At 45.1% G+C, this 26264-nt stretch overlaps 2 protein-coding genes across 2 annotated transcripts in view; one reads left to right on the plus strand and one right to left on the minus strand.

Annotated features, from left to right (window-relative positions):
* Nucleotides 1–14736, minus strand: part of Lca5l (lebercilin LCA5 like) — a 35809-nt gene extending 21073 nt beyond the window's left edge. Inside the window, exons 1-2 of the mRNA XM_021209186.2 lie at nucleotides 14684–14736; nucleotides 1020–1351 (exon numbers count right to left, since the gene is read on the minus strand). Of these exons, the coding sequence (XP_021064845.1) occupies nucleotides 1020–1341 (322 nt within the window). The 5' untranslated portion in view covers nucleotides 1342–1351; nucleotides 14684–14736. The remainder of the gene's footprint in view (nucleotides 1–1019; nucleotides 1352–14683) is intronic.
* An 8811-nt stretch (nucleotides 14737–23547) lies between these two features.
* The window catches only part of LOC110329533 (SH3 domain-binding glutamic acid-rich protein), a 27546-nt gene continuing 24829 nt past the window's right edge, over nucleotides 23548–26264 (plus strand). Inside the window, exon 1 of the mRNA XM_021209188.2 lies at nucleotides 23548–23680. Coding sequence (XP_021064847.1) covers nucleotides 23636–23680 — 45 coding nt within the window. The 5' untranslated portion in view covers nucleotides 23548–23635. The remainder of the gene's footprint in view (nucleotides 23681–26264) is intronic.

Raw genomic sequence — 26264 nt, forward strand, 5'->3', positions numbered from 1 at the left:
TCCCTCCCTTTCTCCCCTTCCCTCCCTTTCTCCCTTTCCCTCCCTTTCTCCCTTTCCCTCCTTTTCTCCCCTTCCCTCCCTTTCTCCCTTTCCCTCCCTTTCTCCCTTTCCCTCCCTTTCCCTCCCTTTCTCCCCTTCCCTCCCTTTCCCTCTCTTTCTCCCTTTCCCTCCTTTTCTCCGCTTTCCCTCCCTTTCCCTCCCTTTCTCCCTTTTTCCCTTTCTCCCTTCCCTTCCCTTTCCTTTCTCTTTCCTTCCTTCCTTTCTCTCTCTCTCTCTTTTTTTTTAAAATAAGACTTGCCTTGGTCACGGTGTCTATTTGCAGCAATGAAACACTAACTAGCATATCAAGCTATATTAAAAACCATTGTTCTGGATAGTTTTATGTCAACTTGACAGAAGCTAAAGTCAGTTTTGAGAGGAGTAAACCTCAAATAAGAAAATGCCTTCAGTTGGGCGCTAAAGGCAGAAGCCTTTAATCCTAGCACTCCGGAGGCAGAGGCAAGTATATTTCTATGAGTTCAAGGCCAGCCTGGTCTACAAAGGGAGTTTTAGGCTAGCCAGGGTTGTTACACAGTGCAATCTCATCTCAAAAAAACAAGAAAACAAAACAGAAGGCCACAAGGAAAAGGCTGACAGCCGTTTAGGTGATTTTGGGTTTGAAAGATTGTCAGCATTCTCACCAGACTTGGGAGCCTGTCTTCTTGGGGTCAAGACAAGGCATTTCATTGGCAGTTCAAACTTTGATTCTTCAGCTGAGACCAATGGCAAAAAGCTGGTGGAACCAAGTATTGAGCACTTGTACTGAGTACCTGTGTACTGAGTACCTGTGACAAGCACCTGTTAACTAAAACACAACTCTTCCCTGCTAGCAGGCTTGGGGGGTGGGGTGTCCACTCTGTGGGGATGAGGCTACAGTTTCTTGTTGATTTCCTTAATCCTTCTGTTTCCAATTCCTCTCACCCATACATATTCAGGAACCCCCCTGTCACTGACACTGGCTGCGAAGTCTGCCTTCTTACCTTTAGGCTGGGGGAATTTACAAGGATTGTACTTTCTTTTCTCCTTTTCCTTCGCCAGAGGCTTCTCTGACTGGCGTCTGCTGACAGCTGCCTCAGAGCACTCAGAGAGAAAGTCTTCCGAGTAGTCATTGTGAGAAGTCAGGCTTGTGCAGGAGCACTGAGACCTGCTGTAATCCACGCTCCCATTGGAAGCCCGGCTGTCCTGGGACCGGCCGCCAGCGCCAGGGCTACGCTTGCCTTCTGCAGACTTGTTGTTGCTTCCTAGTGCCAGACTGGGGAAATGCTCGTTTGTGTGCGCTTCTGTTGGATCAGCCGAAGACATAGTCCACAACCTAATAAAACAAAAGGTGCTCTGGCTTACGGCCGGCGTCAACAGGAGTCTGCGCTTTACTCTATTTTCTTTGCTATAATGAGTAAATAACAAAGTGAAGTGAAGCAGTACTTTTTGTTTGTTTGTTTGTTTGTTTGATTGAGACAAAGTTTCAAGGTTCAATCCTGGCTGGCCTGGAGCTTGCTGTGTAGACCCGCTAAAAGTCATAGAGACCCACCTACTTCTGCCTCCCAAGGGCTGGGATTGAAGGCTGAGCTATCATGCCCAGCTCAAAACAACACATTATTAAAAAGCATTTTCTCGAACAGTCTCAGTTTGGTTTTATATTATTTCTACATGAAATATAGGACCTTTGGGGTCAAATTTTGATAATATTTACAGGAAATATAAAAAGTATATCAGATAAAAATACAGGCAACTTTTTTGATATATTTTTTTTATGTATATGAGTGATTGCCCTTTGTGTATGTGCACCACATGTGTGCAGTGCTTGTGGAGGCCAGGAGAGGGCGCCAGATCATCTGAAACTGGAGTTACGGACTTGTCTTCTGCCACGTGGATGCTGGGAACCCAACCCAGGGCCTCTGCAAGAGCAGCAAGTGCTTTCACCTGCTGAGACATCGTCCCTTTTAAAGGTGCAACGCTGGCTGGCCACAATTTAAACACAATTTATTCCTTTGTTCTGAAGGAATCTGGAACTCAGCCCAGCCTTATTTAAAAAAAAAATTTATTTTACATTTATTTATTAATGGGGTGGAGGTGCAGTGGTCATCTTACCAGAATGAGTTCATCTGGGCATCTTCAGGTTGTCAGGTTTGGCTGCAAGTTTCTTTATCTACCAAACCTGCTATCTCTGACCCAGTTGACCTCAATCTCTAATTCTCCTGCCTTAGCTTCCCCAACACTAGGATCACAGGCATGCTGCCATGCTCAGGTAGGTCTTTGGTTTGTTAGGGGCTGTTGAGTGACCTCAGAGGTGGGCTCCATGTCATTCAAGGAAGAAATGTTTGGATCTCTTGGTGTGTGTGAGCTATCACACATAAGAAGAACCCCTGGTGAATATGCTCAACACTACTGAGCTGGGGGGGAGAGGCTCAACGCTTCCTCATGAGGCTTTGTATTAGGAAGGATCACGTTCTGGGAAGCTCTTGCAGAGTAGCCTGCCTACCTCATCAGTGGAAGGAAACAAACCAGTCCGTCTCAGATGCCTTTGAAAGCATGGCTTTTTCATTCAGCTCTCGATTCTGTTTTATTAAGAAAGCAAAAGAGGCATTAGCTGGTGTAAGATCCTTTGCAGTGGCAACACAAGGCTTTCTTTCTTTCTTTCCTTCTTTCTTTTTTGTTTTTTGAGACAGGGTTTCTCTGTATATCCCTGGCTGTCCTGGAACTCACTTTGTAGACCAGGCTGGCCTTGAACTCAGAAATCCACCTGCCTCTGCCTCCCGAGTGCTGGGATTAAAGGCGTGTGCCACCACGTCCGGCTAACACAACACTTTCTACTGGAGGCTTTGAGTGCCCCGGGTTGCTCTCTGTCTGTTGCTGCATGTTTAATGCTCTAAGCCTTCTCCTTGGCTGATGGGACATACTGTGCAGTTCATACTTCCCACTAAGAATCTCAGCCATATGGCCTGACTAGCAACACTAGCATTTTGCTTGACCGTTGCCTTTATGATGTACACAACTGTGCCTGCAGTAACAATCGTCCTGCACAGAGGAGGCTCAGACGGGTCAGAAGCGAGGTGACTACCCGGGCTTTCAGCTTGTGCCTGGGTCCTTTTCTGGCTTCACACTGTGGATAGCTAGTAAAACTTAACACAGTCCCAGCACAAAGAATTCTCTCTTCAGGCCCATTCTGGGTAGCAGTGGACAGGATTCCAGGCAAAGGTCCTGCTTTGTGAACCGTTGCCTCTGGATTAAGAACCCCAGATAACGGGGCTGAAGAGATGGCTAAGAGGTTACAAGTGTTGGTTGCTCTTCCAGAGAGCCAGAACCCACACTGAAGCTCCCAATAGTCTGTAACTCCAGTTCCAGGGGACCTGACATCCTTTCCTTGCCTCCATGAACACCCAGGCATACATGTGGTGCATAGGCAAACATGCGGCCAAAACACTCATGCACATGAAAAAACAGAGAGTCTCAGATGTTGGTGCAGGACACCCTGAAGGGCTAAAAATACTCTGTGGCACCACCCCCAACCCGACCCCAGCCCTGCTTGGCCTTGCTGCCAGTAGCTGTGCAGCCCAGCCCCTAACTTCTTGCCTCAACAGTGACTGCTCACCCCAAGGCCTCCTGTTTGGACAGTTGTCCCTGTTGATCCCTTCAACAGAAGCTCTTCTCTGACTGGTCATGGTGTCTTGTGCTTGCAATGGCCCCCTCCCCCAGGAAGCCACGGCAGGAAGACTGCTATGAACTTAAGGCTAGTAGGGGTTTCATAGTGATATCTAGACTAGTCCAGGGCAGAGTGTCTGTCTGTCTGTCTGCCTGCCTGCCTGCCTGCCTGCCCCCGCCTTCTCAGAGAAGAAAAAGTTTCCCTAATGTCAAGTACTCTTTAGAGAGGCCCTGAGCTTGGGGCGCAGCTCAGTGGTCTTGAGCACATGAACACATGCTTAGCTAGCATTCGAGATCCCCGAAGTTCTGGGAAGGGAAACGAGTTTTCCAACCAATACTGTTACACAAAGAATTCACTCAACAGAGTTTATCTTCTAACATTTTTTACTTTAAAAAAAAGTTTCCTGTGAACAATTTTTTTGTGTGTGTTTGGGTTGGGGGCTCAGAAGACAATGTTTAGGAGTCAGTTCTGTCCTTCCACAGTGGGTTCTGGGAACCAAATTCAGGCTTCAACAGTGAGTGTTTTTTTTGTTTGTTTGTTTGTTTTTGTTTTTGATTTTTTAAGACTAAGTCCTGTGTTGCACAGGCTGGCCTTCAGGTATGTAGCTGATGATGACCCTTCACTCTGATGGCCTCGTGTCTCCTAGTGCTGAGATTCTGGTGAGCACAGTATGCCTGGTGGAAAAGTACTTTTCATTCTTCTTTCACAGAGGGCCTGGCATGCCAGGTAACTGCAGGAAATGCTGGAGCAATGTATAACAGATTGTATTCAAATAGATGGACCTGGAGCTGCCCGTGGTTGTCTGTATAAGGAGACAAACACCAGCAGTTCCACAGTTCCATTGTGTGTGTGTGCGCGCGCGTGCGTGCGTGCATGTGTGTATGTGTGTGTGTGTGTGTGTGTGTGTGTGTGTGTGTGTGAAGGTGTTTATAAAAACACAGCGTGCCAAACATCAACAGAGACTAGCTTCTCTCCTGGAAGAGGGATTCTAGGACAAACAGGGACTGTCAAGAGCACTGCTGGTATCAGGAGAGGAGGCTGGAAAATTCCCTCTGCACTGAAAGTCTTGAAGACAGAAACTCTGTCTTGTCTCTGAGTATCTCAGGCCTAGCAGGCTGCTGTCATAACCAAAACTTTACAGCCTCGAACCCTGGCTACTGTCCCTGTCTCCTTTGCTTTGTATACATTAGTTTACCTAATCAGGAGATGGTTCTGTGAGATGATTATTATCCACGCTGCTCTATAGTTTAGGAAGTGAGGGCTCGGAATGGACAGCTGACTTTTAGACCCAGGTCTGTTTGCTTAAGAGTTCTTTTCGGTCAAACACAATGCTTGGTCTAAAACACACCTAATTTTGAAGTATATACTCAACAGACAAACTTTGGCCTACTAAAGCTACATGTTTTTGTGAAAAAAAGGCATTCCCAAATGTTTGAAATGCAGTTAAAAAGTTGTACGTGTTTGGCTAATGTGGTGGCAGGCCTTCAACACTTTGGAGGCAGAGGCAGGCAGATCTCTGAGCTGAGGCCAGCCTGGTCCACACAGCCAATTCTAGGCTCCATCTCAAAAATGTGTGAGGCAGTATATGTGTATGTGGTGCCTTTATGTGTGCTGTGTGTAGTATGTACGAGTGTAGTATGTGTGGGATGTAAGCGCACGTGTGCGTGGTCTGCTTGACCACTCATTGTCCCTTCAGCCTTCCACGAGGCTGATGATGGGCGAGCTGTGGCACTAAGAGAACTTTCTCTCTTCAGGATGAGCAGCCCATCGTTCCAGCACTGGTATTTGTTTGTGTTTTTTGAGACAGGGTTTCTCTATGTAGCCAAAGCTGTCCTGGAACTCTCTGTGTATACCACGCTGGCCTTGAACTTACAATGATCCACCTGCCTCTGTCTCTTGAGAGCTGGAGTTAAAATCATGTACTGCCACGCCTAGCACTGTTTTGTGAAAGTATGTTTTCCATAGAATTTTCACTTGTGTCAAAACTCAGCTATTCACATTGACTAATGCGCTACTGACCAGTGCACATCCACACTGTAAGCTTTATCTTGTAGTAAGCCCATATTAACCCTCTAGCTCTCATCTTCATTTTCAAGGTTATTCTGCCTGTATTGTCCTTTGAGTTTCCATATGCATTTCTAAATTAGTCAATGCCTAGAAAATGGTCTGGTAGATTGTGCACAATCTGTGGGTAAATTCTGGAACCTTCCACTGCCGAGAATCCGATCCATGTGCACTGTGCATCTCTTTTTACACCGTTCCATAGTTTCCAGTTCGAAAGAGTCTTTAGAGCTCTGTTAGCAGGTTTGTGCCCAGTTTCATACTTTTCACAGAACAAGCATGGCTGCTGTGGCTAGTACCATCCTTCAGCTTTAGTTCCTGCAGCTGTCAGTGAGCAGGCAGCTGATGAGCATGCACTGACCTCGCCTTGTGCAGCCTAAGTTCACTCACTGTTTTAGTGTCTTCTGGTTCTTGTCATACTTAAACAAACAAACAAAACTGCATTTATTTGTGTGGGGGTTTCCCCTGCATGTATGAGTGCTACCCGAGTACCGTGCTTGCACAGGTCAGCATAGAGCATCACATCTCAAAGGAGTGGAGTTACACTTGGTTGTGAGCTGACATGTGGGTAGGTGCTGGGAACTGAACCCAGGTTCTCTGCAAGAGCTCCCTGCTCTGAACCACTGAGCCCTCTCTCTGGTCTGCCACCCTAGCCTACATAGTCTCCGTGGATGACTGTGGAGTCAGTGCATACAGAAAGTCGAATCATTTCATTGTGTGGGCAGCTGTGCCTTTTTCTTGCTTGGTTGCACTGGACAGAAGGACTGCACTGGACAGAAGGACCGCACTGGACAGAAGGACCGCACTGGACAGAAGGACCTCTGAGGGTGGGGAGACTGGATGCTCTTGTCTTCTTTTGCATTTTAGGAGGAAATCTTTAGTCTCTCACATTTTATATCAGCTCTCTCTCTCTCTCTCTCTCTCTCTCTCTCTCTCTCTCTTTCTTTATTTCTTTCTCTCTTTTCTCTCTCTCTCCCCTTTTTTCTTTTTTTTCTTTTTGGTTTTTTGAGACAGGGTTTCTCTGTGTAGCCCTGACTGTCCTGGAACTCATTTTGTAGACCAGGCTGGTCTCGAACTCAGAAATCCACCTGCCTCTGCCTCCCAAGTGCTGGGATTAAAGGCGTGCACCACCACTGCCCTGCCACCCGTGAATTTCTCATTGTTTGGCACGTAATGGCCCAGCTCAAAGTGTTCTTCATACTTAGCACATCAAGAGGATGCTCCTTTAGTGCTTGTTAGGTTCCAGGTTATAAAAGCAAATTATCTTCGATGTTGAGATAAAGAGTCAGTAGGTGCCGGCCTGCACCAGCCTTTGGTCGGTCACGTCTGAGGTGGTGTCTAGTTCAGGTTCATTTTGGCAGTGTTTACACTTGGAAGCACTGGTATTTACAGTACAATAGTGTCTGTTTTATTCACTTGAAGCACAGTTTTGTCTCTGAAGTGCAAGGTGTACAGCTGTTTCTTTGCTGTCATGACTCAGGAACACAATCTGAAATGGAACCAGCTGTTACAGTGGAGAATCTGATCTGGTTGACATCGCCCATGGATCGCACCAGACCAAAGGGAGGGCTGCTCATAATAACAGCAAACCTTGCTGTTGTTTAATCTGTTAAAGAATCAGAGGAAGACAAAAGAATCTTCTAGATCAAGCTGGACACTTGAATTATCAAGATTCTTTGTTTTCAATCTCGATTTTGCAATAAGGCAGATTTTAAAAAAGCATATATTGACATATTTAAAAATGAGTTACTGCATACCTGTTGCTCTTTCTCAAATTCATTCCCTAAGGTGTCTGGAGATGAACTGTATGTTGCATGCGAAGCACTCTTCACTGTAGGACTCATGAAGTTTCCAAGGTAAGACTTTTTGACATGTTCTAGTCTCTTTTTAAACAAAGACTATATTTCACAAAACCCTAAAATATTATAAGAGACAAATGTTAATCTCTCAGAGACACTTGTGTAAGAACAGTAATTATTTATCAATCATCTATCTGCTGTGGTTTGAATGAGAATGCTTATATTCAGCTTCATATACTCAAATGCTTGGTCTTTAGTTGGTGGAACTGTTTGGGAAGGATTAGGAGGTTTGGCCTTGCAGGAGGGGGTGTCACTGAGGGTGGACTTTGAGATTAGCTTTCTCTTCCTCATGCTTGTGAATCAGATGTAAGGTCTCAGCAACTGCTTCAGTGCCGTGCCTGTCTGCCTGCTGCAGTGCTCCTCACCCTGGTGGTCATGGGTTCCAACTCTCTGCAGCTCTAAGCCCCCAAATTAAATGCTTCCTTTTATAAGTTGCCTCGGTCATGGTGTCTTTACATGGCAACAGAAAAATAACTAAAATGCTGTGCTTGTGTGCACTATAGATTACTGTATACATCATATACTACTGAGGTCCTTTTTTTTTTCTTCCAAAGAGTAGTCAGCTATTGGCAGTTGTAGTTATTCATATTTTTTTATTATGTGTATGGGTGTTTTGCATGCATCACATATGAGCATGATGCCTTCGGAGGGTGTGGGATCCTCTGAAACTGGAGTTACAGGTGAACTACCATATAAGTGCTGGGAACTGAAGCTGGGTCCTCTTCTAGAGCAGCCAGTGCTCCTAACCATCTTTCTGTCCCCACTGCAATTATTCTTAATCTACAACTTGACTGTTTTGTTTGCTTGTTTTGTTTTGAGACAGGGTTTCTCTGTGTAGTCCTGGCTATTCTAGAACTGCCTCTGTAGACCAGGCTGGCCTCAGACTCAGAGACCCATCTGCCCTGCCTTTGCATCCTGAGTGCTACTGATTACAGGTGTGGGTTGGGGTAAGACTGGCGAGGGAGATTCTAGATTAGGTTCAGTGAGGTGGGAGGAGCCAGCCTAGCTGTCGGCAGCACCATCTGTCTTACAGGCTAGGGTTTGGGGTGGACAAGGAGAGAGCTAGGAGAACACCTCAGGTCATTTCTCTCTGCTTTCTGGTTGTATGGGACATGACCAGAAGCCTCATGTCCCTCACTGCTGCCACGCCTTCCCAGTAAGGACAGTACCATCAAGCTGGGAGCTAGAACAAACCTCTTTTCTCTTAAGCTTCTTTTGTTAGGAACACTGCATTGCCTGGCAAGAGCTTGGCTATGATCATCAGACAGCTGTGCTGAAGTAAGATGTGAGGGAGTTGTGTTTTAGCTGCTTGTTCTTTTTTTCTGGTGTTCCATGAAAATAAAGTGGTGTTGCATTATGTGTTACTATAAATGAGTGTCAAAAGGAAGGGCCTCTAGGCATGATGGGTAGACTCTTGGTCTTACATAGATCTAAGCAGTGGTATTGACTATTACACATGGTTCTCAGTAGGTCTCACGATGTAAAATATTTCTGATTATTGGTTTTACAATCATAGCCCCTCCTCTGTTTCCCAGTGCTTATGATTCACCCAGGACCTAGTGAGAAAAATTCTAATACTGCACACTGAAGTTATAACTAATTCATATGTATACTTTATTTTTATTTTTTTAAAGATTTATTTATTTATTATATGTAAGTTCACTGTAGCTGACTTCAGACACTCCAGAAGAGGGCGTCAGATCTTGTTACGGATGGTTGTGAGCCACCATGTGGTTGCTGGGATTTGAACTCCGGACCTTTGGAAGAGCAGTCGGGTGCTCTTACCCACTGAGCCATCTCACCAGCCCCATATGTATACTTTAAATGGTAATGACTGTGTACGGTGAGATGAGTGTATTGCCTGTCCTGCCTGCAGAACTTGAATGCTTTTTCTGCAGACTCCTGTACCATATGTCTTAGCAGGCGAACTCAGGAGCTCTGTTCTGGATTCTATCCAGGGAAGGGGGTTAGTGATCAGCATCCCTGGCTCAGCCTGCTGTGCTCAGCTCCCACAGCTATGGTGGGAAATATCATCTCAGTGCATCTCACTCCCGACGAGATTCCCTTCTTGCTGCTTTCCTCTTGAGCGCTGACCGCCATGTTGAGTGCTTAGACGTTACTCATTTAGCTTGTATGTTACTATATGTTTCACTACGGCTGACATGATGACGACTCTGTCTAATATTGAACCTCCAGAGTTCTGAAAAGTTCCTAGGGATACCAAGTGCTCAATAACTATGATCCAAATAAGTTTCTTTTCAGAAGTTTCTGCGCTACCTTAATTTCTGTATGCATGTCCATTACTGTTGTATTCGGACAAAACTTTTTACTACTGCTAAACCCAGCTGAAAATGTTCTCAGAGAACTCTTCCCCAGCATGGAAAATGAACAAGTATCATGCTAATGCTGAATTATCAAGCTGCTACAAGGAAAAAGATAAAGATGCCAACTGCCAGTAACTAATATTGTTCTTCATGCATTAGCCAATGGAACCAGACATGAGAAATGGGCTGGAGAGAAAGTTCTGCCATTAAAGGCAAGGCTCACAACCAAATCATCACACACAAGAAGAAAACCAAAGATACTAATGTTGGAAAATGAGAGGTAACTTATTTATTAACTGCAGAGAGTACAAATGTATCCTTAGAAAACTTCGTAAGACACTAAGAAAGATGGGACTGTGGCAATGGCTTAGTCGTACAATGACTGTCACAGGAGCATGAGAACCCAAGCTCTGATTCCTAGTACTCATGTAAAAGGCTGGCCCTGTGGCTCACAAGAGGCAGGGGGATCCGTGGGGCTTGGCGGCTAGACAGTCTAGCTGAGTTGGTGAGTCTATCTGTTCAGTGGAACATCCTCTCTAAAAAATTAAGGTGAAGATGGGGCTGGAGAGATGTTCACTGTTAAAAGCAATTGATACCCTCGCTGAGGGCTGAGGGCTGAGGGCTGAGGGCTGAGGGCTGGAGTCCTAGGCTCATAACTTCTTGTACTCCAGTTCCAGGGGATCTGATATCCTGTTTTGGTTTCCATGAGTACCTGTGTTCAAATGTACATACCAATGTACATACAACTCAAAAATAGTAATTCCTTAAAAGTAATCTGGCCCCAATACCTGCACTTCGGCATGTATCTGGATATGCATGCATGCACCCCCAAAAGAGTATTAAAGTATAGGGTATGAAATGGATATAAAATGCTTTCTACATGTAAACTAAGATGACTTTAAAAAATAGATATCTATTTTCTATGAAGAAAATTTTAAATCACTAAAAGATTTATATAAACATTTTGTTCTTACATCATAATGACAAAGATTTTTAAGAAGTAGCAGTCGCTAATGTGATTAACATAATCAAAGCAAAGCATCAAGGCTCACTTTTGGGAATTGGACAAAATGATACAGAAGTACAGACAAGTATAGAAGAAGACTGAAAAACACCAGGTCAAGGGCCCACCGACCACACCCATCAGCCGCCAAGAGGCAAAGCTGTTCGGGGCTCACTGCCCTGGTAGCAGCAGGATGGAGTAGAGGCGCAGGTCCACACAGGAATACGGGTGGATGCAGGGTCAAGAAGACCCCCATGGAGCGGAGTGGCCATCTGCAAGTACAAAGTGGATCCTTACTGCAATTCTTACTCTAAAATGCTATCAGATGGCTTTGAGATTGAGAAAAGTATCTTAGATGAAAACACAAGATTTGGAGAGGCACAGAGCCCAGGCTGGTGAAGGAGACAGTGGACAAAACTGATGGTATTTAAACGAAAACTCCTGTATAACAAACTGTAAGGGTCATGCTACAAACAGGGAGATTTATAAAGAGCTCTTAGAGCCCTTTAGTAAGTGAGGCAGAGGGCAGAGGATCTGCTGAAACAAGCACACAGCCAGAAAAGTTCTTCCCTTGGCTCATGCACACTGCACTGTACAGGTGAGGAGTCGAGAGCCCAGAATTTGAAAGAAAGCAGTTCAAAACAATGCATTCTAATACTTACTTAAGTTTTGATTCATAAGTTTGATCCCTCTAAATCCTGACAAAGGGAAATTAAGTATTAACACTGATGGCTTGGCATTCCATGCCTGTAGTCCCAGCACTCTGGAGGCAGAGGCAGGCAGATCTCTGAATTTGAGGCTAGTCTGCTCTACAGAGTGATTTCTAGGACAGCCAGGGCCACACAGTGAAACACTGTTTAGAGAGGAAAAGAATTAACAGGGATTGAGAGGAAGAAGAAAAATAAAAGTGAGACTTAGGCAAGATATCTGGATTTATACTCCAGCTTTGTCAATATAATCAGTTATTTGGCTTCAGCTGCCTAAAACAAGAAGTTAGATTTCTCAATGAGTTCTAAAGCCCAACTCTAAAATTTACAAGCGAGCTAGGCGTAGTGAAGAACACCTTTAATCCCAGCACTCTGGGAGTGTGTGCGTGCGTGTGTGTGTGTGTGTGTGTGTGTGTGCGCGCGTGTGTGTGCATGTGTGTGTGTGCGTGTGTGTGTGTGTGTGTGTGTGTGTCTCCAGATTTGAGGCCAGCCTTGTTTACCCAGAAAATTTCAGGCCAGTCAGAATTATATATTGAGATCCTGTTTCAAAAACGAAAAAAAAAAATCCATCAGTGAAACACATATTTCTCTTTTCTGAGTCAGTCGGTCAGACAGACAGGCAGGCAGGCATGCGCATGCGCACACACACATACACACTGGCCTTTAAGACTCAACCTGAAAGACTCAAGCCCAACCTTTGGATGGTTACTTTTGTGGGTTTTGATCATTTATCAATTTCATACACTTACTTAGTTTCCAGTCCCTGGAGATTGCAAAGTCTTGCTTTTGGGGTGGGTGGGGGGCAAGTCGTGCCTGCTTTCTCTCTGCCTTTACTACTCTACTAAGTGACTAATTCAGAGGAAGCTGACATGGCCTCTAGGACGGTCATCACAGAGGTGCTAACTCTAGCTCCCCTGACTATTTTTCCCAGGGTTTCTTACTAAAATTTTCATTCTGCTCAGTGAAGTTGTACTAGGACCCCTGGCAGTTCACATTGATTTGTCTGCACTGGATGGTCGTTCTACTCATGATTCCAACTTGTCATGTGATAGGACCTAACTCTGTGATGTGTCAGGGAACCAGGATGAACACAAAAGTAGATAAATTAGCATGTTTTGGGGGAAAATCCTATAGGGACAAGACACAAATTGTTATACAATGAAGAATTTAGATCCCTGGAACTTGTCTTTAGTAGGGATTGTGGTCCTTACCACAGGTTCAAGCAACAGGTTCAATGACTGAAACCTTTTAAAATAAACCTTTGATTTTTGCAAGCTCTTCAGTATTTGTTATTGCTACAGAAAGCCGACTGACAGGAAGTGGCAGCCTGAACCAAGGTGGCGGCGGTGGTGGTGGTGGGGGGGCGGGAAGAAAAACCGGCTCAGGACTCATCATTGGTGCTGTGTGCAAGGTGAGCCCTGGTTTACAGTGGAAGAGGTTCCTGTTCAGTCTGCTTCGAGGCGCCTGCTCACGCACGCATGGTGAGCTGGGTGAATGTATCTCAGTAACAGTAAAAGTGATGTCCTCGACTGAGTGCTTACAGTGCATAAAGCTGTGGAGATGGATGTGCGCTTGGCGTCAGGGTCTAGGGAGGCAGTGGGAAACACAATGAACTTTGAGGGCCTCCGCTACTAAGGGTCCTGGGAGAGAAGGGATAAGGATGGAATCAGAGGGTGGGGTTGGACGGCAACTCTGCCTTGTTCTTCTGTACAGCCTGTTTCACCATTCTCTCTACAGTTTGAATCCAGGGACTCAAGGTTTAATTTGTCAACTCTACATGCATATGTAATCTTGTCTTAAAAGTTGGAATTTGTAAGTATAAATATATACTAAGGTACTATTTTTACTTGTGTGAAACATGGATTTCCACGTCCCATAAAATCTTTTTATTTTTTATTTTATTTTATTTTTTTGGTTTTTCGAGACAGGGTTTCTCTGTGTAGCCCTGACTGTCCTGGAACTCACTCTGTAGTCCAGGCTGGCCTCGAACTCAGAAATCCGCCTGCCTCTGCCTCCCAAGTGCTGGGATTAAAGGTGTGCGCCACCACTGCCTGCCCATAAAATCTTATTAGTAAAAACCGACCATGCTAGAGTAGAGAAAGGGCATTATCAGGGAAACGCAAGGCATTTCTGAAATAATCCGGGCACTGACGTGGTGACTGCGGTTTGGGAGAAATGGTACCATTGAATCTATTTTGGGTGTATTTTGTAAGGGTGTGCTGGTAAAGTCAAACTAGATACAAAAGTCCGGATGAGTGGAAGAAGAAAGAAGTTTTCAGCAACGGGATGAATTATGTATGCATCTTAGAGGAGCCTGGCTGCGGGGTTATCAGACACCTTGGACAAGCTGGCATGGAAACGCCTTAGACACCTGGTAGACAGGGTCAGGCTGCTGAGTCCACTGCATGGTGTTCAGAGAAAGGCCGGGACTGGATATACACATTTTGGGCTCAGCGGCATTTACATGGGCATTGAGTCTTTGGAACGGGATGACTCCATCTATGACAAGTTCGGTGTCACGCTCCGCCAAAAAAGGCTGGCCTGAAACGAGTTAACTGTTGTCAAGAAAACAACAAAATCTTAAAGTACTCAAGGTTGAGCTGGGTTGACAAAGAGCTCCAAGGCTGAGCTGCGGGTGGAAAACAAGTGAAGTGTTTCAGAAGGATGCAGACGCCCCACCGGGCGGGCCAGGGTTGGAAGGAAAAGCACCAGCGGGTGGCGAATGCATCTCGGAGGTTCGGGGTTCTGAAGCACCAAGGCTTGGGACCCGTTCTCGCTCTCTGCACTTTGGAGGTGGAGGGGGACACTGACCAGCGACCCCACTGGCGGCGCATGCTCCGGGGCGGGTGTGCGCTGCTCCCGGGCAGGGAGGCGCCGGGGCTACGTTACCAGCTCCGCCGAGGCAAGGCCAGGCCGGAGGACAGAGCGGACAGAGAGACCCGCGGCGCCGGGCCTCGGGAGGGGCCTGTCCCGCGGCTCCCGGGAGGCCGACGCGGGCTGATGAGACCACGATTGCTTGGGGGCGGCGGCGGCGGCGCCAAGGCCGTTACCTGCTCCGCGCTGCTCCCGCAGCTGCCTCCACCCGGGACTTAAGGAAGCGCGGGCGTCGCCATGGAAACCACGCGGGGCCTCCTGGGACCGCTAGCTGGGGTGTGCGCACGCGTACTTGGCACTGTGGAAAAGCTGGCGGACTAGCTGGGTTCGGAGCGGGCGGGGGGGGGGGGGGGGCGGCGCGCCAGGTGCGCGCATGCGTACTTGGGCCAAGGGCGCCTGGGCGGTCTAGTTCGCAGGGAAGCTGGAACCCAGGCTGCATGCAGAAAGAATGTATAGCAAACCCTGCTTTTTGCCGCAGTGCCAGGAAGGAAGAGGACTGGGGACAGAGTGTCCCTGTTAACTTGGTTTTATTCATGCTGGTGCTTCTTGCTAAAACTAAACGCGAGCACAAAAACTGTTTTTGGTGTACAGTATTTCCAAATCAACAGCAGGCTAAGACACTCAGGTGGTAGAATTATAGCTGTTATTTTTGAGTTTGATTGTTAAAACTGGCATTTTTAATTGTAAATTCCTTGTTGCTAAGAAGGGTAAGAAGCAATAATAGCTTTATTGGTGTCATGAAAAAAAAAATCAAACAAAAAATCCTCCCAAAACCAGGGCTCTCACAGGGAGGAAGAGTTTATTCTGGAGCTAAATATGAATGACTGTGGCCTGGAACACAGATTTATCTTACCTCAAATATCATGTTCCAACATGGTAAATATTTTGTAAAGTTTTGATAGTCAACAGAACAAAATAAGTCACAATTCAAGCCACTTGTAAAGTAAGCTGCGCTGTCAGATACCAAGTGGGTTACAGCAAAACAGGAAAATCTACAGGCCCCAGGTGCTTCAGGTTGGTGGAAGTGAGGGTCTGTTGGTGCTTTGTAAAAGAATTTACCTGGGCATGGTGGCTCACCGTTAATCCCAGCACTTGGGAGGCAGAGGCAGGCGGATTTCTGAGTTCGCAGGCCAGCCTGGTCTACAGAGTGAGTTCCAGGACAGCCAAGGCTACACAGAGAAACCCTGTCTCGTAAAAAAAAAAAAAAAAAAAAAAAAAAAGAATTTACCTGATGGTCATGTAAATGTTATATCAATCATGGGCCCGTACAGTAGCCAGTCCATTAAGGAGACTAAAGATAGCCCAAGGTAGTTTGACTTCAGACCTGTCACCTAGCCACAATTACGTAATCTACTAATCTACTAAGCTAATCAGATTTTAGGATCTTTAACGTAGGTATGGCTTTCTTCTGTGGGATTTCAGTTCCCTGGGTCCATTTCTCTTATTTTGAAATTTCTCTGCCCCGCTTACCTTTTGTTTTGGCAGCACTACAGGTGGAACCCAGTACCTTAGGATTTTGATTTTGATTTTTCACCACATGGTCCAGACTGGCTTCTAACTTAAGGGGTTAAGTGATCCTCTTAACCCAGCTTCTCACGTGGTTTGGTCTACCAGGATGAGCCTTGCCTTTTAGCTCACTTTTAAACTTGGTTTAAATCTTTGTAAAACTTGATTTGGAAGAACTTTTGGTGTACCAAAACTCTGTGGTGTATGTTGTAAGTAGTTCCTTCAGGTTGCTGAATACTTTTCTATATTTTTTTTACAGTCAGTGTCTCACTCCATACATAGACCAGGCTAGCCTCGAACTCATAGAAATCAGCCTGTCTCTGTCTCCTGAGTGCTGGGATTAAAGTTATCTTTTGTTTTTAGTGAGAGGCAGGATTTCTATTGACTTTCTTTCTTTCTTTCTTTCTTTCTTTCTTTCTTTCTTTCTTTCTTTCTTTCTTTCTTTTTCATTACCAATTTTTTATTGGGTATTTTCTTCATTTACATTTCAAATGCTATCCCAAATGTCCCCTATACCCTCCCCCCNCCCTGCTCCCCTACCTACCCACTCCCACTTCTTGGCCCAGGTGTTCCCCTGTACTGGGGCATATAAAGATTGCTAGACCAAGGGTCCTCTCTTCCCCACGATGGCCGACTAGGCCATCTGCTACATATGCAGCTAGAGACACAAGCTCTGGGGGTACTGGTTAGTTCATATTGTTGTTCCTCTGTTAACTTTCTTAAGTACTATGTTTTTTTTGAGACAGGATCTCTTATAGTCCAGTTTGGCCTCACAATTGTTATGTAACTGAGCATGACCTTTATGTCCTTTAAATTTTCAATTACAATGTTTTTTTTATGTTTTGAAGATTTATTTTTATTTTATGTGCATAGGTGTTTTATTTGTATGTGTGTGTATGTTCCAGGTGCATGCATGCAGTGATTGAGAAGGCCAGAAGAAGGCGCTGGAGTTAACGACAGTTCTTAGCTGTCAAGAAGGTCCTGGGATTCGCATCTAGGTCTTCTGCAAGAATAGCAAGTGCTCTCAACGCTGAGCCATCTCTCCAGCACCTCTTCATTTCCAGACAGGCTCTTACTGTGGAGCTCTAGCTCACCTGGCTTCATAGACCAAGCTAGTCTTGAACTGCTCCTCGATGCACAATTGCTATTTAATTTTTAAAAAAATATATATTTATCTTTTGCTGGGCTTTGTGATATGTGCCTTTAACCCTAGCACTGGAGACAGAGGCAGGCAGATCTCTGAGTTCAAGGCCAGCCTGGTCTACAAAGTTCTAGGACAGCCAGGGCTACACAAGGAAACCCTGTCTCAAAACAAACAAACCAGAACACCTAACGACAAAACCAGAATATTTTTTATATAAGCTGACAATTTTGTATTTGTATGTGCTGTATCTTGATATTTTTACCACCCCCCAGGAACTTGAATTCTTGATCTCCCTTTCCTACCTCTCAAAATGTTGGAACCACAGGCCTGTGTACCGTTGTGTTAGCTACTTTTCTTTTGCCACTGTGATGACTGAAGAAACTCCATTTTATGCTAGGCGTCCATCCATTTTGGTATTCACTAGCTTTTTGTCACTTCCCTGGAAGATAAATTCTCAGTAATCCTGACTCAGTGACTTCCTAACCCAGAAATGTCCAGCCGTGAAGATATACTTGCTATGTTATGAGTAACTGCTTTTTGGCTTCTGTAACCTGCTTATGCAGATGTTCAAGGACTATTTGAGGTTGCCTTGACTGCCTAATCTTGGCAGAGCAGAACAGCTGGATTTCTGAGTTCCGGGACAGCCACGGCTACACAGAGAAACCCTGTCTGGAAAAATGAAGGAAACATTGTAGACCTCCATTTGTATTATGTAAAGAGAACCAGATCAGTGCCTCAACTCTGAGTGGGAACCAAGTTGGGACTGTCCAGATCAAAGGACGGTTTGTGCAAAACATCCAGAGTGAAGCTGGCTGATGATGGACTCCACAAACCTGGCGGCTGTTCCTTTAGCCAGCAGTTTAGTTTTTTTCCTGTAGGCCTAATGGATCACAGCTGGAGGGGCCACCATTATGGAACAAGAACTTCGACCTCTGAGCAGATGTGTATTCTCCACATAACACAAGGACGCAGCCACAGTTTAAATTTCTAATGCCCGTGGCAGGTAGAAAATAACCTTATTGCTGTCTTACATAGTCCTCAGAGAAAGGAAAAAGAGAAGGTTCGTATGACAGGCTTTACGATGTGAAAAGTACTTTTGTGTGTAGGAAAAAAACCAGTACATGCGCAGTGTAGATATTTTGAAAACAGAAAAAAAAAAAGAATAAATGTAAAATCGGTTTATAATCTTCATGGATATAAAGTATCTTGATTATATCCCCCTCTCCAGACTTCCCATCACACATCTCTCCCACTTGATGACTGGTTTCTAAACTCTCTGAATCGAGTTAGTGCTGGGCATGGGTCACCCACTGGGATGTGGGGAATCTAGTGCTCACACTATAAAGAAAAGTGTCTTTCTCCTTACCATTGCTCACCTCTGCCAGCGGCTCCTCGATAAGGATGGGCCTCGGGAGCCCATCGGCCCCGTATGCAGGGAATTATAACGGACTCAGTCTTGTACAGGTTTTATGTGGGAAGCCGCAGTTGTAACGATCATGTCATGTCCAGAGACAGCCTTTTACAGCCACCCTCCCTGACATTCTCTCTCCTTCCTCTTCTCTCACGTCCCCTGAGTCTTGGCAAGATGGCCGATATAAATGTCCTGACTATGTTTGAGCACTCCCAGTTGCTCATTTCCCACACTTTTAACAGTAATGTGTCTCTGATTTAGCCAGTACACACTGTAATAAGAAGCTGTTATACGCTATTAAAGGATGGAGTGACCACTGGCAACTAACGGGAAGGGAAGAGGTCAGGACAGGAGGGTGGAGAGAAGGAGGGTATAGAATTATTAATCTAAACCAAGATGTATGAAGTCGTCTTCTGAAACCCCATTCATTAATAAGCTGATTAAAAATACAATCTTTAAAGGAGTTTGAACAGAAGTTCTCCACATTAGTGACCAGTGCTGCATCTTGAAGACCTGGGCTATTAAAACCTCAGTTCTAGGGGCTGGAGAGATGTCTCTGTAGTTAGGAGCACTGACTGCTCTTCCAGAGGTCCTGAGTTCGATTCCTAGAAACCACATGGTGGCTCACAACCATCTGTACTGGGATGTGATGCCTTCTTGTGTGTCTGAAGACAGTGACAGTGTACTCATATACATAAAATGATTCTCATAAAAAACTCTGCATTACACTTGTGATAAATTTATATAAATAAAACCTCAGTGCCAGACAAAGGTTACCTGCCTCTGAGTTATTGGTCAGAGACCCAAGAGGCTCCCCAGACACCACAGGCTCTTGCTGTGTTCCAGAGGTCACTGGTAAGACTCACATTCTTGCTGAAGATACCACACACTTCGTACAGAGGAATCAGTGTTGGACTGGCCAGGAGACTGTGCACTCTGCTTCTGGCTAGTTTTCGTAGTTCTGGAAGATGCGTGCAGGATGCTGCTGGGGAAAAAGACACCAGTAGTCCATCCAGCTCTGGCCCTGGATGCTACAGTATGGGCATTCCAGGCAAGATGGGCTCACTGTCAACAGTGGCAAGACTGTTTATGGGGTGACCCGGTCCTCCTGATGGGATTTGACACATGCTCCACAGGGATGAGTTAAGTCTGTGCCTAGAGAAGTCATGAGCCCTAGGGGAGAAATTACTGATGCTGTCTTTTTAAATGATCATGTTGTCAATCTGCCTTCTAAATTATTTATGTTTGTTTCTATGGATTTATGCTGCCCAAAGTTAAATTTTGACTTGTGAATCAGTTGACTTTGAGCTGTATTCTAGGGAGTGTTCTCATCATAACACCTACCTGGGAACAGGGACCAGGTTCAGGATCTCTGAGATATGGGTACCGGTGTCAAAGAGGTCCCATGCTGCTCCAGAGCACCAACCTCTCTCCTCTGTGATGAATAACAGGGTAGGAGAGGGTCTGGTACCAGAAGGAGGTAAATACTCACAGCCTTTGCCCCCAATGCTTGTGATCTGATTTCTCAGTGTATGTGCGCCTGTGTGTGTATTCATGTGTGTACATGTATGTCAGGAGCCATAATGGAGCTAATAACTAGCAGGTGATCATCCTGAAGTGGCCTGCCTCGGATTATTATATAATCTTCAACAGGTGAGCCCTCATTAAGCAAGGTTGTGAGGGACTAATTTTAGGAAAGATTCCTGCTATTAATATGCTTTTCCTGTTATTAATAAACATATATAACAATCACTAAGTAGAAGCACACCCCCTTTTGAAGTAGATCTCTGCAGATCCACGAAGATATACCATCTTGTGATGCTATATAGACACATAGATGACTTAAGTCTTAGTGATGATCCTATAAGAATTCCTAAAATTATACCTGTGATTAAGCTCTTTTATAATGGGACTGCTATTAGGTCCTTTTCTGAAAGTCAAAGCTGCAATGAGAACTCTGCCAGTCTCCCAAGTGTCACCGGTTAATTGCTCTTACTTAGATGGTAACCAGACTTTCTCCTATCCAGAGCACATTCCAAGAGGTGGTAAAACAACTAAGCAAAGGTCATGAAAAGGCAACTAACGATTTGTTATAGGTGTTAGGACAGAAGATAAAATATTGACTGGGTTTATCTATACCAAACTTCACTAATAACTTAGTTATGGTTTTAAACCTTCANTGAACCTGTGGAGCTCAGACAGATGATGGATGTTTAGCTAGATAATTACTTCTAATGGATATGCGTGTAAACATTTGCCATTGTAAACTTCTATTTCAATTTATGATTTGATTTTTTTGTGTGAACTTGTGATGAACTTTGTAACATGTGATCATGTATTCTGAATGATGTTTAAGTGCTGAGGACAGAGAGAAGAGTCAGGACCAAGGGGCTGGGGTGAGAGGAACGGAGGTGAGAAGAACTGAGGAACGGAGGTGAGAGGAACGGAGGTGAGGAGAACGGAGCTGAGAGAGGAACTGAGCTGAGGAGACGTTTTTAGACAGAACACTTTTTAGATTAGCAGGAGAATACAGAGTGGAGTAACTTAGAAATTATAGGTAACATAAAATACTAAGAGAGCAATGTGCAGAAGGCAGAGGGAAAGAGGAAAAAAGAAGATGACACAGAAGGAGCAGGCAGGCTTCTCCTTACCATGGGACAGAACAAGTTTAGTCTTATGAAAAGAAACAAAGCTTTTTTTTTTTTTTTTTTTTTTTTTACAAACATGGGTTTAATTCATTTAGCATTAAAAAGGTAGAAGTTTTTTCTTTCTCTGTGTAATAAAAATTGGTGTGCAGTTTTCATCCAGAACGAGTGAGTTCTTTCTGCACCAATGCTGGTCTTTTGCTCCATATGCATATGTAAGTATGGATGTGTGTGTAAGTATGTGTGAGAATGTCTGCATGTGTGTGTGTAAGTATGTAATTGTGAGGATGTCTGCATGTATGTGTGTGTGTGTGTAAGTAGGTAATTGTGAGAATGTCTGCATGTATGTGTGTAAGTATGTAATTGTGAGAATGTCTGTCTCTGTGTGTGTAAGTATGTAATTGTGAGAATGCATGAAAGCTGGGCCCAGCTGGGTTTGAATGAAAATGAATAAATGGGCATGAATGAAACTGAATATGAATTTATGTGAGATTATGCATATTTGCTTATGTAAAAGTTTTTCCTTCTGCGAGTGTTATTCTCTTCTCCTGGTTCAATAGAAGTTTATTGCTCCAAACTTCCCCCTAGCCTGACAAGCAAGAAGCATCAGGACAATAGGGGAAAGGCTCCAGCAATTAATCCTTCACTTAATCTCCTGCTGTTTTAGGAAGAGGGGCTAAGTGCCAGAGACTGCAGTTTCTGGCCTCAGAGGATCACAGAAGGTAGGTCAGCTACAACAGCATAGTAACTTGGACTTAGATAAGTAAACTTTTTATTATACAGCAACCTTAAATTTCTTGTAAGACAATGTCTTACCCTCCACCTATGCTCTTCCCCCTCCGCTGCACAAGAAGAACCAACAAGAAAGAAGAAACACCCCATGCTGGGGCTGGCCCCTGGCACATGTATATATGTGTGTGCATGTGTGTCTGAGTGTATGGGTGTGTATATATGTACATGCATGTGCCCGTGTCTTTGTGTGTATATATGTGTGTATGTCTGTATTTGTGTGTGTGCACATGTGTGTGCATGTGTGTATTCATATGTATATATGTGTGTGTGTGCATGTGGCTGTGTGTATGAATATGCCTGTGTTTATATTGTGTGTATATGTGTGTATACATATATATGTGTGTGCATGTGTCTGAGTGTATGTGTGTACTCTCACATGTGTGTGCATATGATTATGTGTGTATTCATGTGTGTGCATGTATGTATATATGTGCATATTCATGTGTATATGTGTGTGCATGTATCTCTGAGGGTGAATGTGTTTTTATTGTGTGTATATGTGTGCACACATGTGTGTTTATGTGTCTGTCTCTGTGTGTGAGTGTGTGTATTGGTTTTTTCCTTCCACTATAAAGTTCTAGGGTATATATGTGTGTGCATGTGTCTCTGTGTGTATTGTGTGTATATGTGTGCACGCATGTGTGCGTCTGTGTGTATCTGTGTGATTTGCTTTTTTCCTTTCACTGTGAAGTTCTAGGGATGGAACTCAGGAAAGTGTTGAGTCTTGGAGGCCGTTATCCAGTGAGCCACCTCATAGGCCCTTGACCTTGCTTTGAAACCCATCAGCTGCTAACATTTGGGCTTCTTTACTAGTTTTGTACTCTGTTTTTTTTTTTTTTTTTAATGCAAATCAAATCAAGAGTATAAATAAGATGCTTTAGAGCTTGTTATAAACATCCCCATCCCCCAAAGCCTTTAAAATAGGGGAAATTATTTCTAGTTACAGTCATCGGCAGCCACCAGCTCTGAAGTGTCAGTGAAGTTTTACAGCACCCAACAGCNGGTGCAAGAAGAAAGCAGGAAACAGGCCACTCACAGAGGAATCTCCGTTGTGTGACAGTTCGTTGGGTTTTTAAAATAACCCTCTAGAAAACTTTAAAGCAGGAAGCCGCGCTTCATTTAAGTGGCTACTGCAGCTGTTTCAGTGTTCACAGCTCTGTTGTTTGTCCAAAGCCCGGTGAATCCAGCCTGGTCCTGGATAAGGCGACTTTTTCTGGACCTTTCCCTAGGCTCTGGACAACTCGCTTCTTTTCCACACCCCACAGTTTCTCCAGCCCCGCCCCTTCTGCCCTAGGCACCTCTCCACGGATCTGTGATTGGTGCGCTCCCGAGCTCGCAGCCTGGCCTTTTAGGGACTGTTGTTAGGCCTTTAAAGTGATAAGGGAAAGGGTCCAGTGGCTGCTTTTATCAGCCAATCATTTTCCTGACATCCCAAACGGAGGGGGAAGCCCGGGATGCCTCCCCGTTGCTCTTTAGCCTCTTGGTTGGAGGGGAGGGTTAGGAGCAGAGGCTTGGATCACCGCCATCGCTGACCTGGCACCTGCTCCCCCAGCGGGCGTCACTGCGGGATTTGTCCAGCGACTTCCCTAGCAGGGGTGTGTTAGGGGGAGCCCTCTTTCCGACTGTCGAAATGGTTATCAAAGTGTTTGTTGCCACATCTTCTGGGTCCATAGCGGTAGGTGTCTGGGGCTCTGTGGGCTTGCTTCCGATGTGTTTTTCTGGATAACTCCTGGTTGGAGGCAGGAGTGGGTATGCCCTGGCTTTGGCCTTGAATGCTGTTTTTGTTTTTGTGTGGGCGTCCACTGCACACTGCGGTGAGCATGAGCGCCCTTCGCTTTTTTGCCTCTGTCTTCGCGATGTTGGAAAAAGTTTGTGAAGCGTGTAATCTGGCAGGTGGGCGTGAAAGCTGACTGGACAGTGGAGTGTTTCATGCTCCTTTTAACCTGTGCTTTGTGCGCTGTTGGTAGTGCTCTGTGGTATTAGCCATTTGGATTTCTTAGTGCGTTACCATTCATTCTGTAAGACTCAGGCGAAAACTTAGAGACAGATGACAGGTCAGGGAGAGATGGCGGGTCAGGGAGAGATGAATCAGATCACCCAAACGACCTCGGGGCACAATTACTCCTATATTTGAAATAGCTGGAAGCATTAGAAGATAGTAGGTATGAGCTTATTATTTGTAGAAAATGATGTCACAATGACAGCCGCAAAACCATCTGAGGCCAAAGTTTTAAATGCTGTCAGAAGTGAGCCAAAAGCCCAGCTCCATACCATGGGCTTAGCTTGGATTGCTTGATTCTAGCCTGCATTCTGTGTTAAGTAGACCCGCTGGAGGAAGAAATAAGAGCGACTTAAGAGACTCAGTTCTAGGTCTAGGAATGAACTGTAGGAGACTGGCTTAGGTGGACTCTAGTGTCTGTCTTGTGAAGGTTAGCAGAAATGAGGAAGGCTGTGGGAAGAAAACAGTCTATCAATTCCAAGAGTTAGAGACCAGAGAGGGGGCTGTTTCCTTTTATAGTTGTTTCCTAGGGTCTCAGGTTGCCGCTGGAATTCTGACAGTCACTCTGCAGAGATGTTTCCAGGCCCTGGCTAAGTACCAGCCCCAACCACAATTTGCCGAGGGCCACCACACCCAACCACAGATAATCAGGAGGGTCTCCAGAGAAGGCAGGCAGAAAATAAAAGTTTGGCAATCCCACCCACCTGTCCACGATGGTTTCTGTGGTTCTATTCATTGTGGAGGATGTAGACTAACTCAGACTTGGAAATTATAACATCATGTGGCCCTGAACTGATTGATGCCCTGGACTAGGAGCACACAGCTCCAGTGGAGAACTCCAATCACAGAGACGGTGGACACAGATCTTCTGTGGCTGTTGATGGGTATACATAAGGAGCATACCCCTGTTTTGTCAGTGCTGGGGTCACACCTGGGGCCTCACCCTTGCTGTGTAAGCATGCTGACTTACCACTGTGCTGCATCCTGGGAGTTCGTGCTTGGGTCTTTTAGATTGGAAATAAAATTTCAAGGATAAGGTGCTCTGATGGGCCAGTTTTTTTTTGTTTTTGTTTTTGTTTTTTTTTTTTTTTCAAGACAGGGTTTCTCTGTATAGCCTGGCTGTTCTGGAAGTCACTCTGTAGATCAGGCTGGCCTCGAACTCAGAAATCCGCCTGCCTCTGCCTCCCAAGTGCTGGGATTAAAGGCGTGTGCCACCACGCCTGGCTGATGGGCCAGTTTTGAAGTGGGTTTCAAACGTTAGTGCTCGGTGTTGAAAACTTTTCATAGTCATTTACTTATTTTTAGTTTTAGGTGCATGGATATTTTGCATACATATATGTTAGTATATCACACGTATGCCTGATGCCCATAGAGGCCAGAAGAGGTGTCAGATCCACTGGGACTGGAGTAACAGATGGTTGTGAGCCACCATCATGTGGGTGCTGGGAATTAAAACCAGGCCCTTTGCAAGAGCAGCCAGTGCTCTCAACCACTGAGCCACCTCTCCAGCCTAAGTCTTTTATCTGATCTATATGGCTGTTTGTATTCTTCAGACGATGGAAATAAACCCACAGATTTCTTTGGTTTGTTTGTTGTTTATTGTCCTGCATTCTCGAAGTCTGGGAGTCTGTTTTAGCCTTGGAGACTCTGGCGGGGTAGAGTGAGGGTGTCTCTCTTCATCCTGGACCTTGGATAGCTGAGTTAATTGTGACCCTCTAGATGAATATTTCAGTGCCATTGTGTGACCTTGGAGCGGGGGGGGGGGTGTTTCTCCTTGCTAAGCCTCAATTTCCTTGTCTGTAAAATGAGGATAAGAATAGTGTTCACCTCATAGCTTGGTCATGAGGACTTCTGAGATACCACACTCGGGTGCCCAGCACAGTGCCAGGGCCTGCCCAGGCACTGGAAAGTTCTGTGATTATTAATTATAGTCACTGGCAGCTGTTTGTTAATGTTAGTTGCCATTTTAATCTCTACTAGCCTCCATAAATTGATTATATTATTGATGATATATATTAATGAGCATTGTTACTGTGGCGATTAGCAACTATTTTTTAGTAGGTCTAAGCTATGGTCATTACATATTGGAAGGACTGTCTAAAACCGTGTAAGTGGAAGAGTTTCTTCCATAAAGAATGAGGACATGTGAGGTGGTGGTGGCACACCCGGGAGGCAGAGGCAGAGGCAGAGGCAGAGGCAGAGGCAGAGGCAGAGGCAGAGGCAGAGGCAGAGGCAGAGGCAGAGGCAGAGGCAGAGGCAG

Source organism: Mus pahari, chromosome 12, assembly GCF_900095145.1.
Source record: "Mus pahari chromosome 12, PAHARI_EIJ_v1.1, whole genome shotgun sequence".
NCBI lineage: Eukaryota > Metazoa > Chordata > Mammalia > Rodentia > Muridae > Mus > Mus pahari.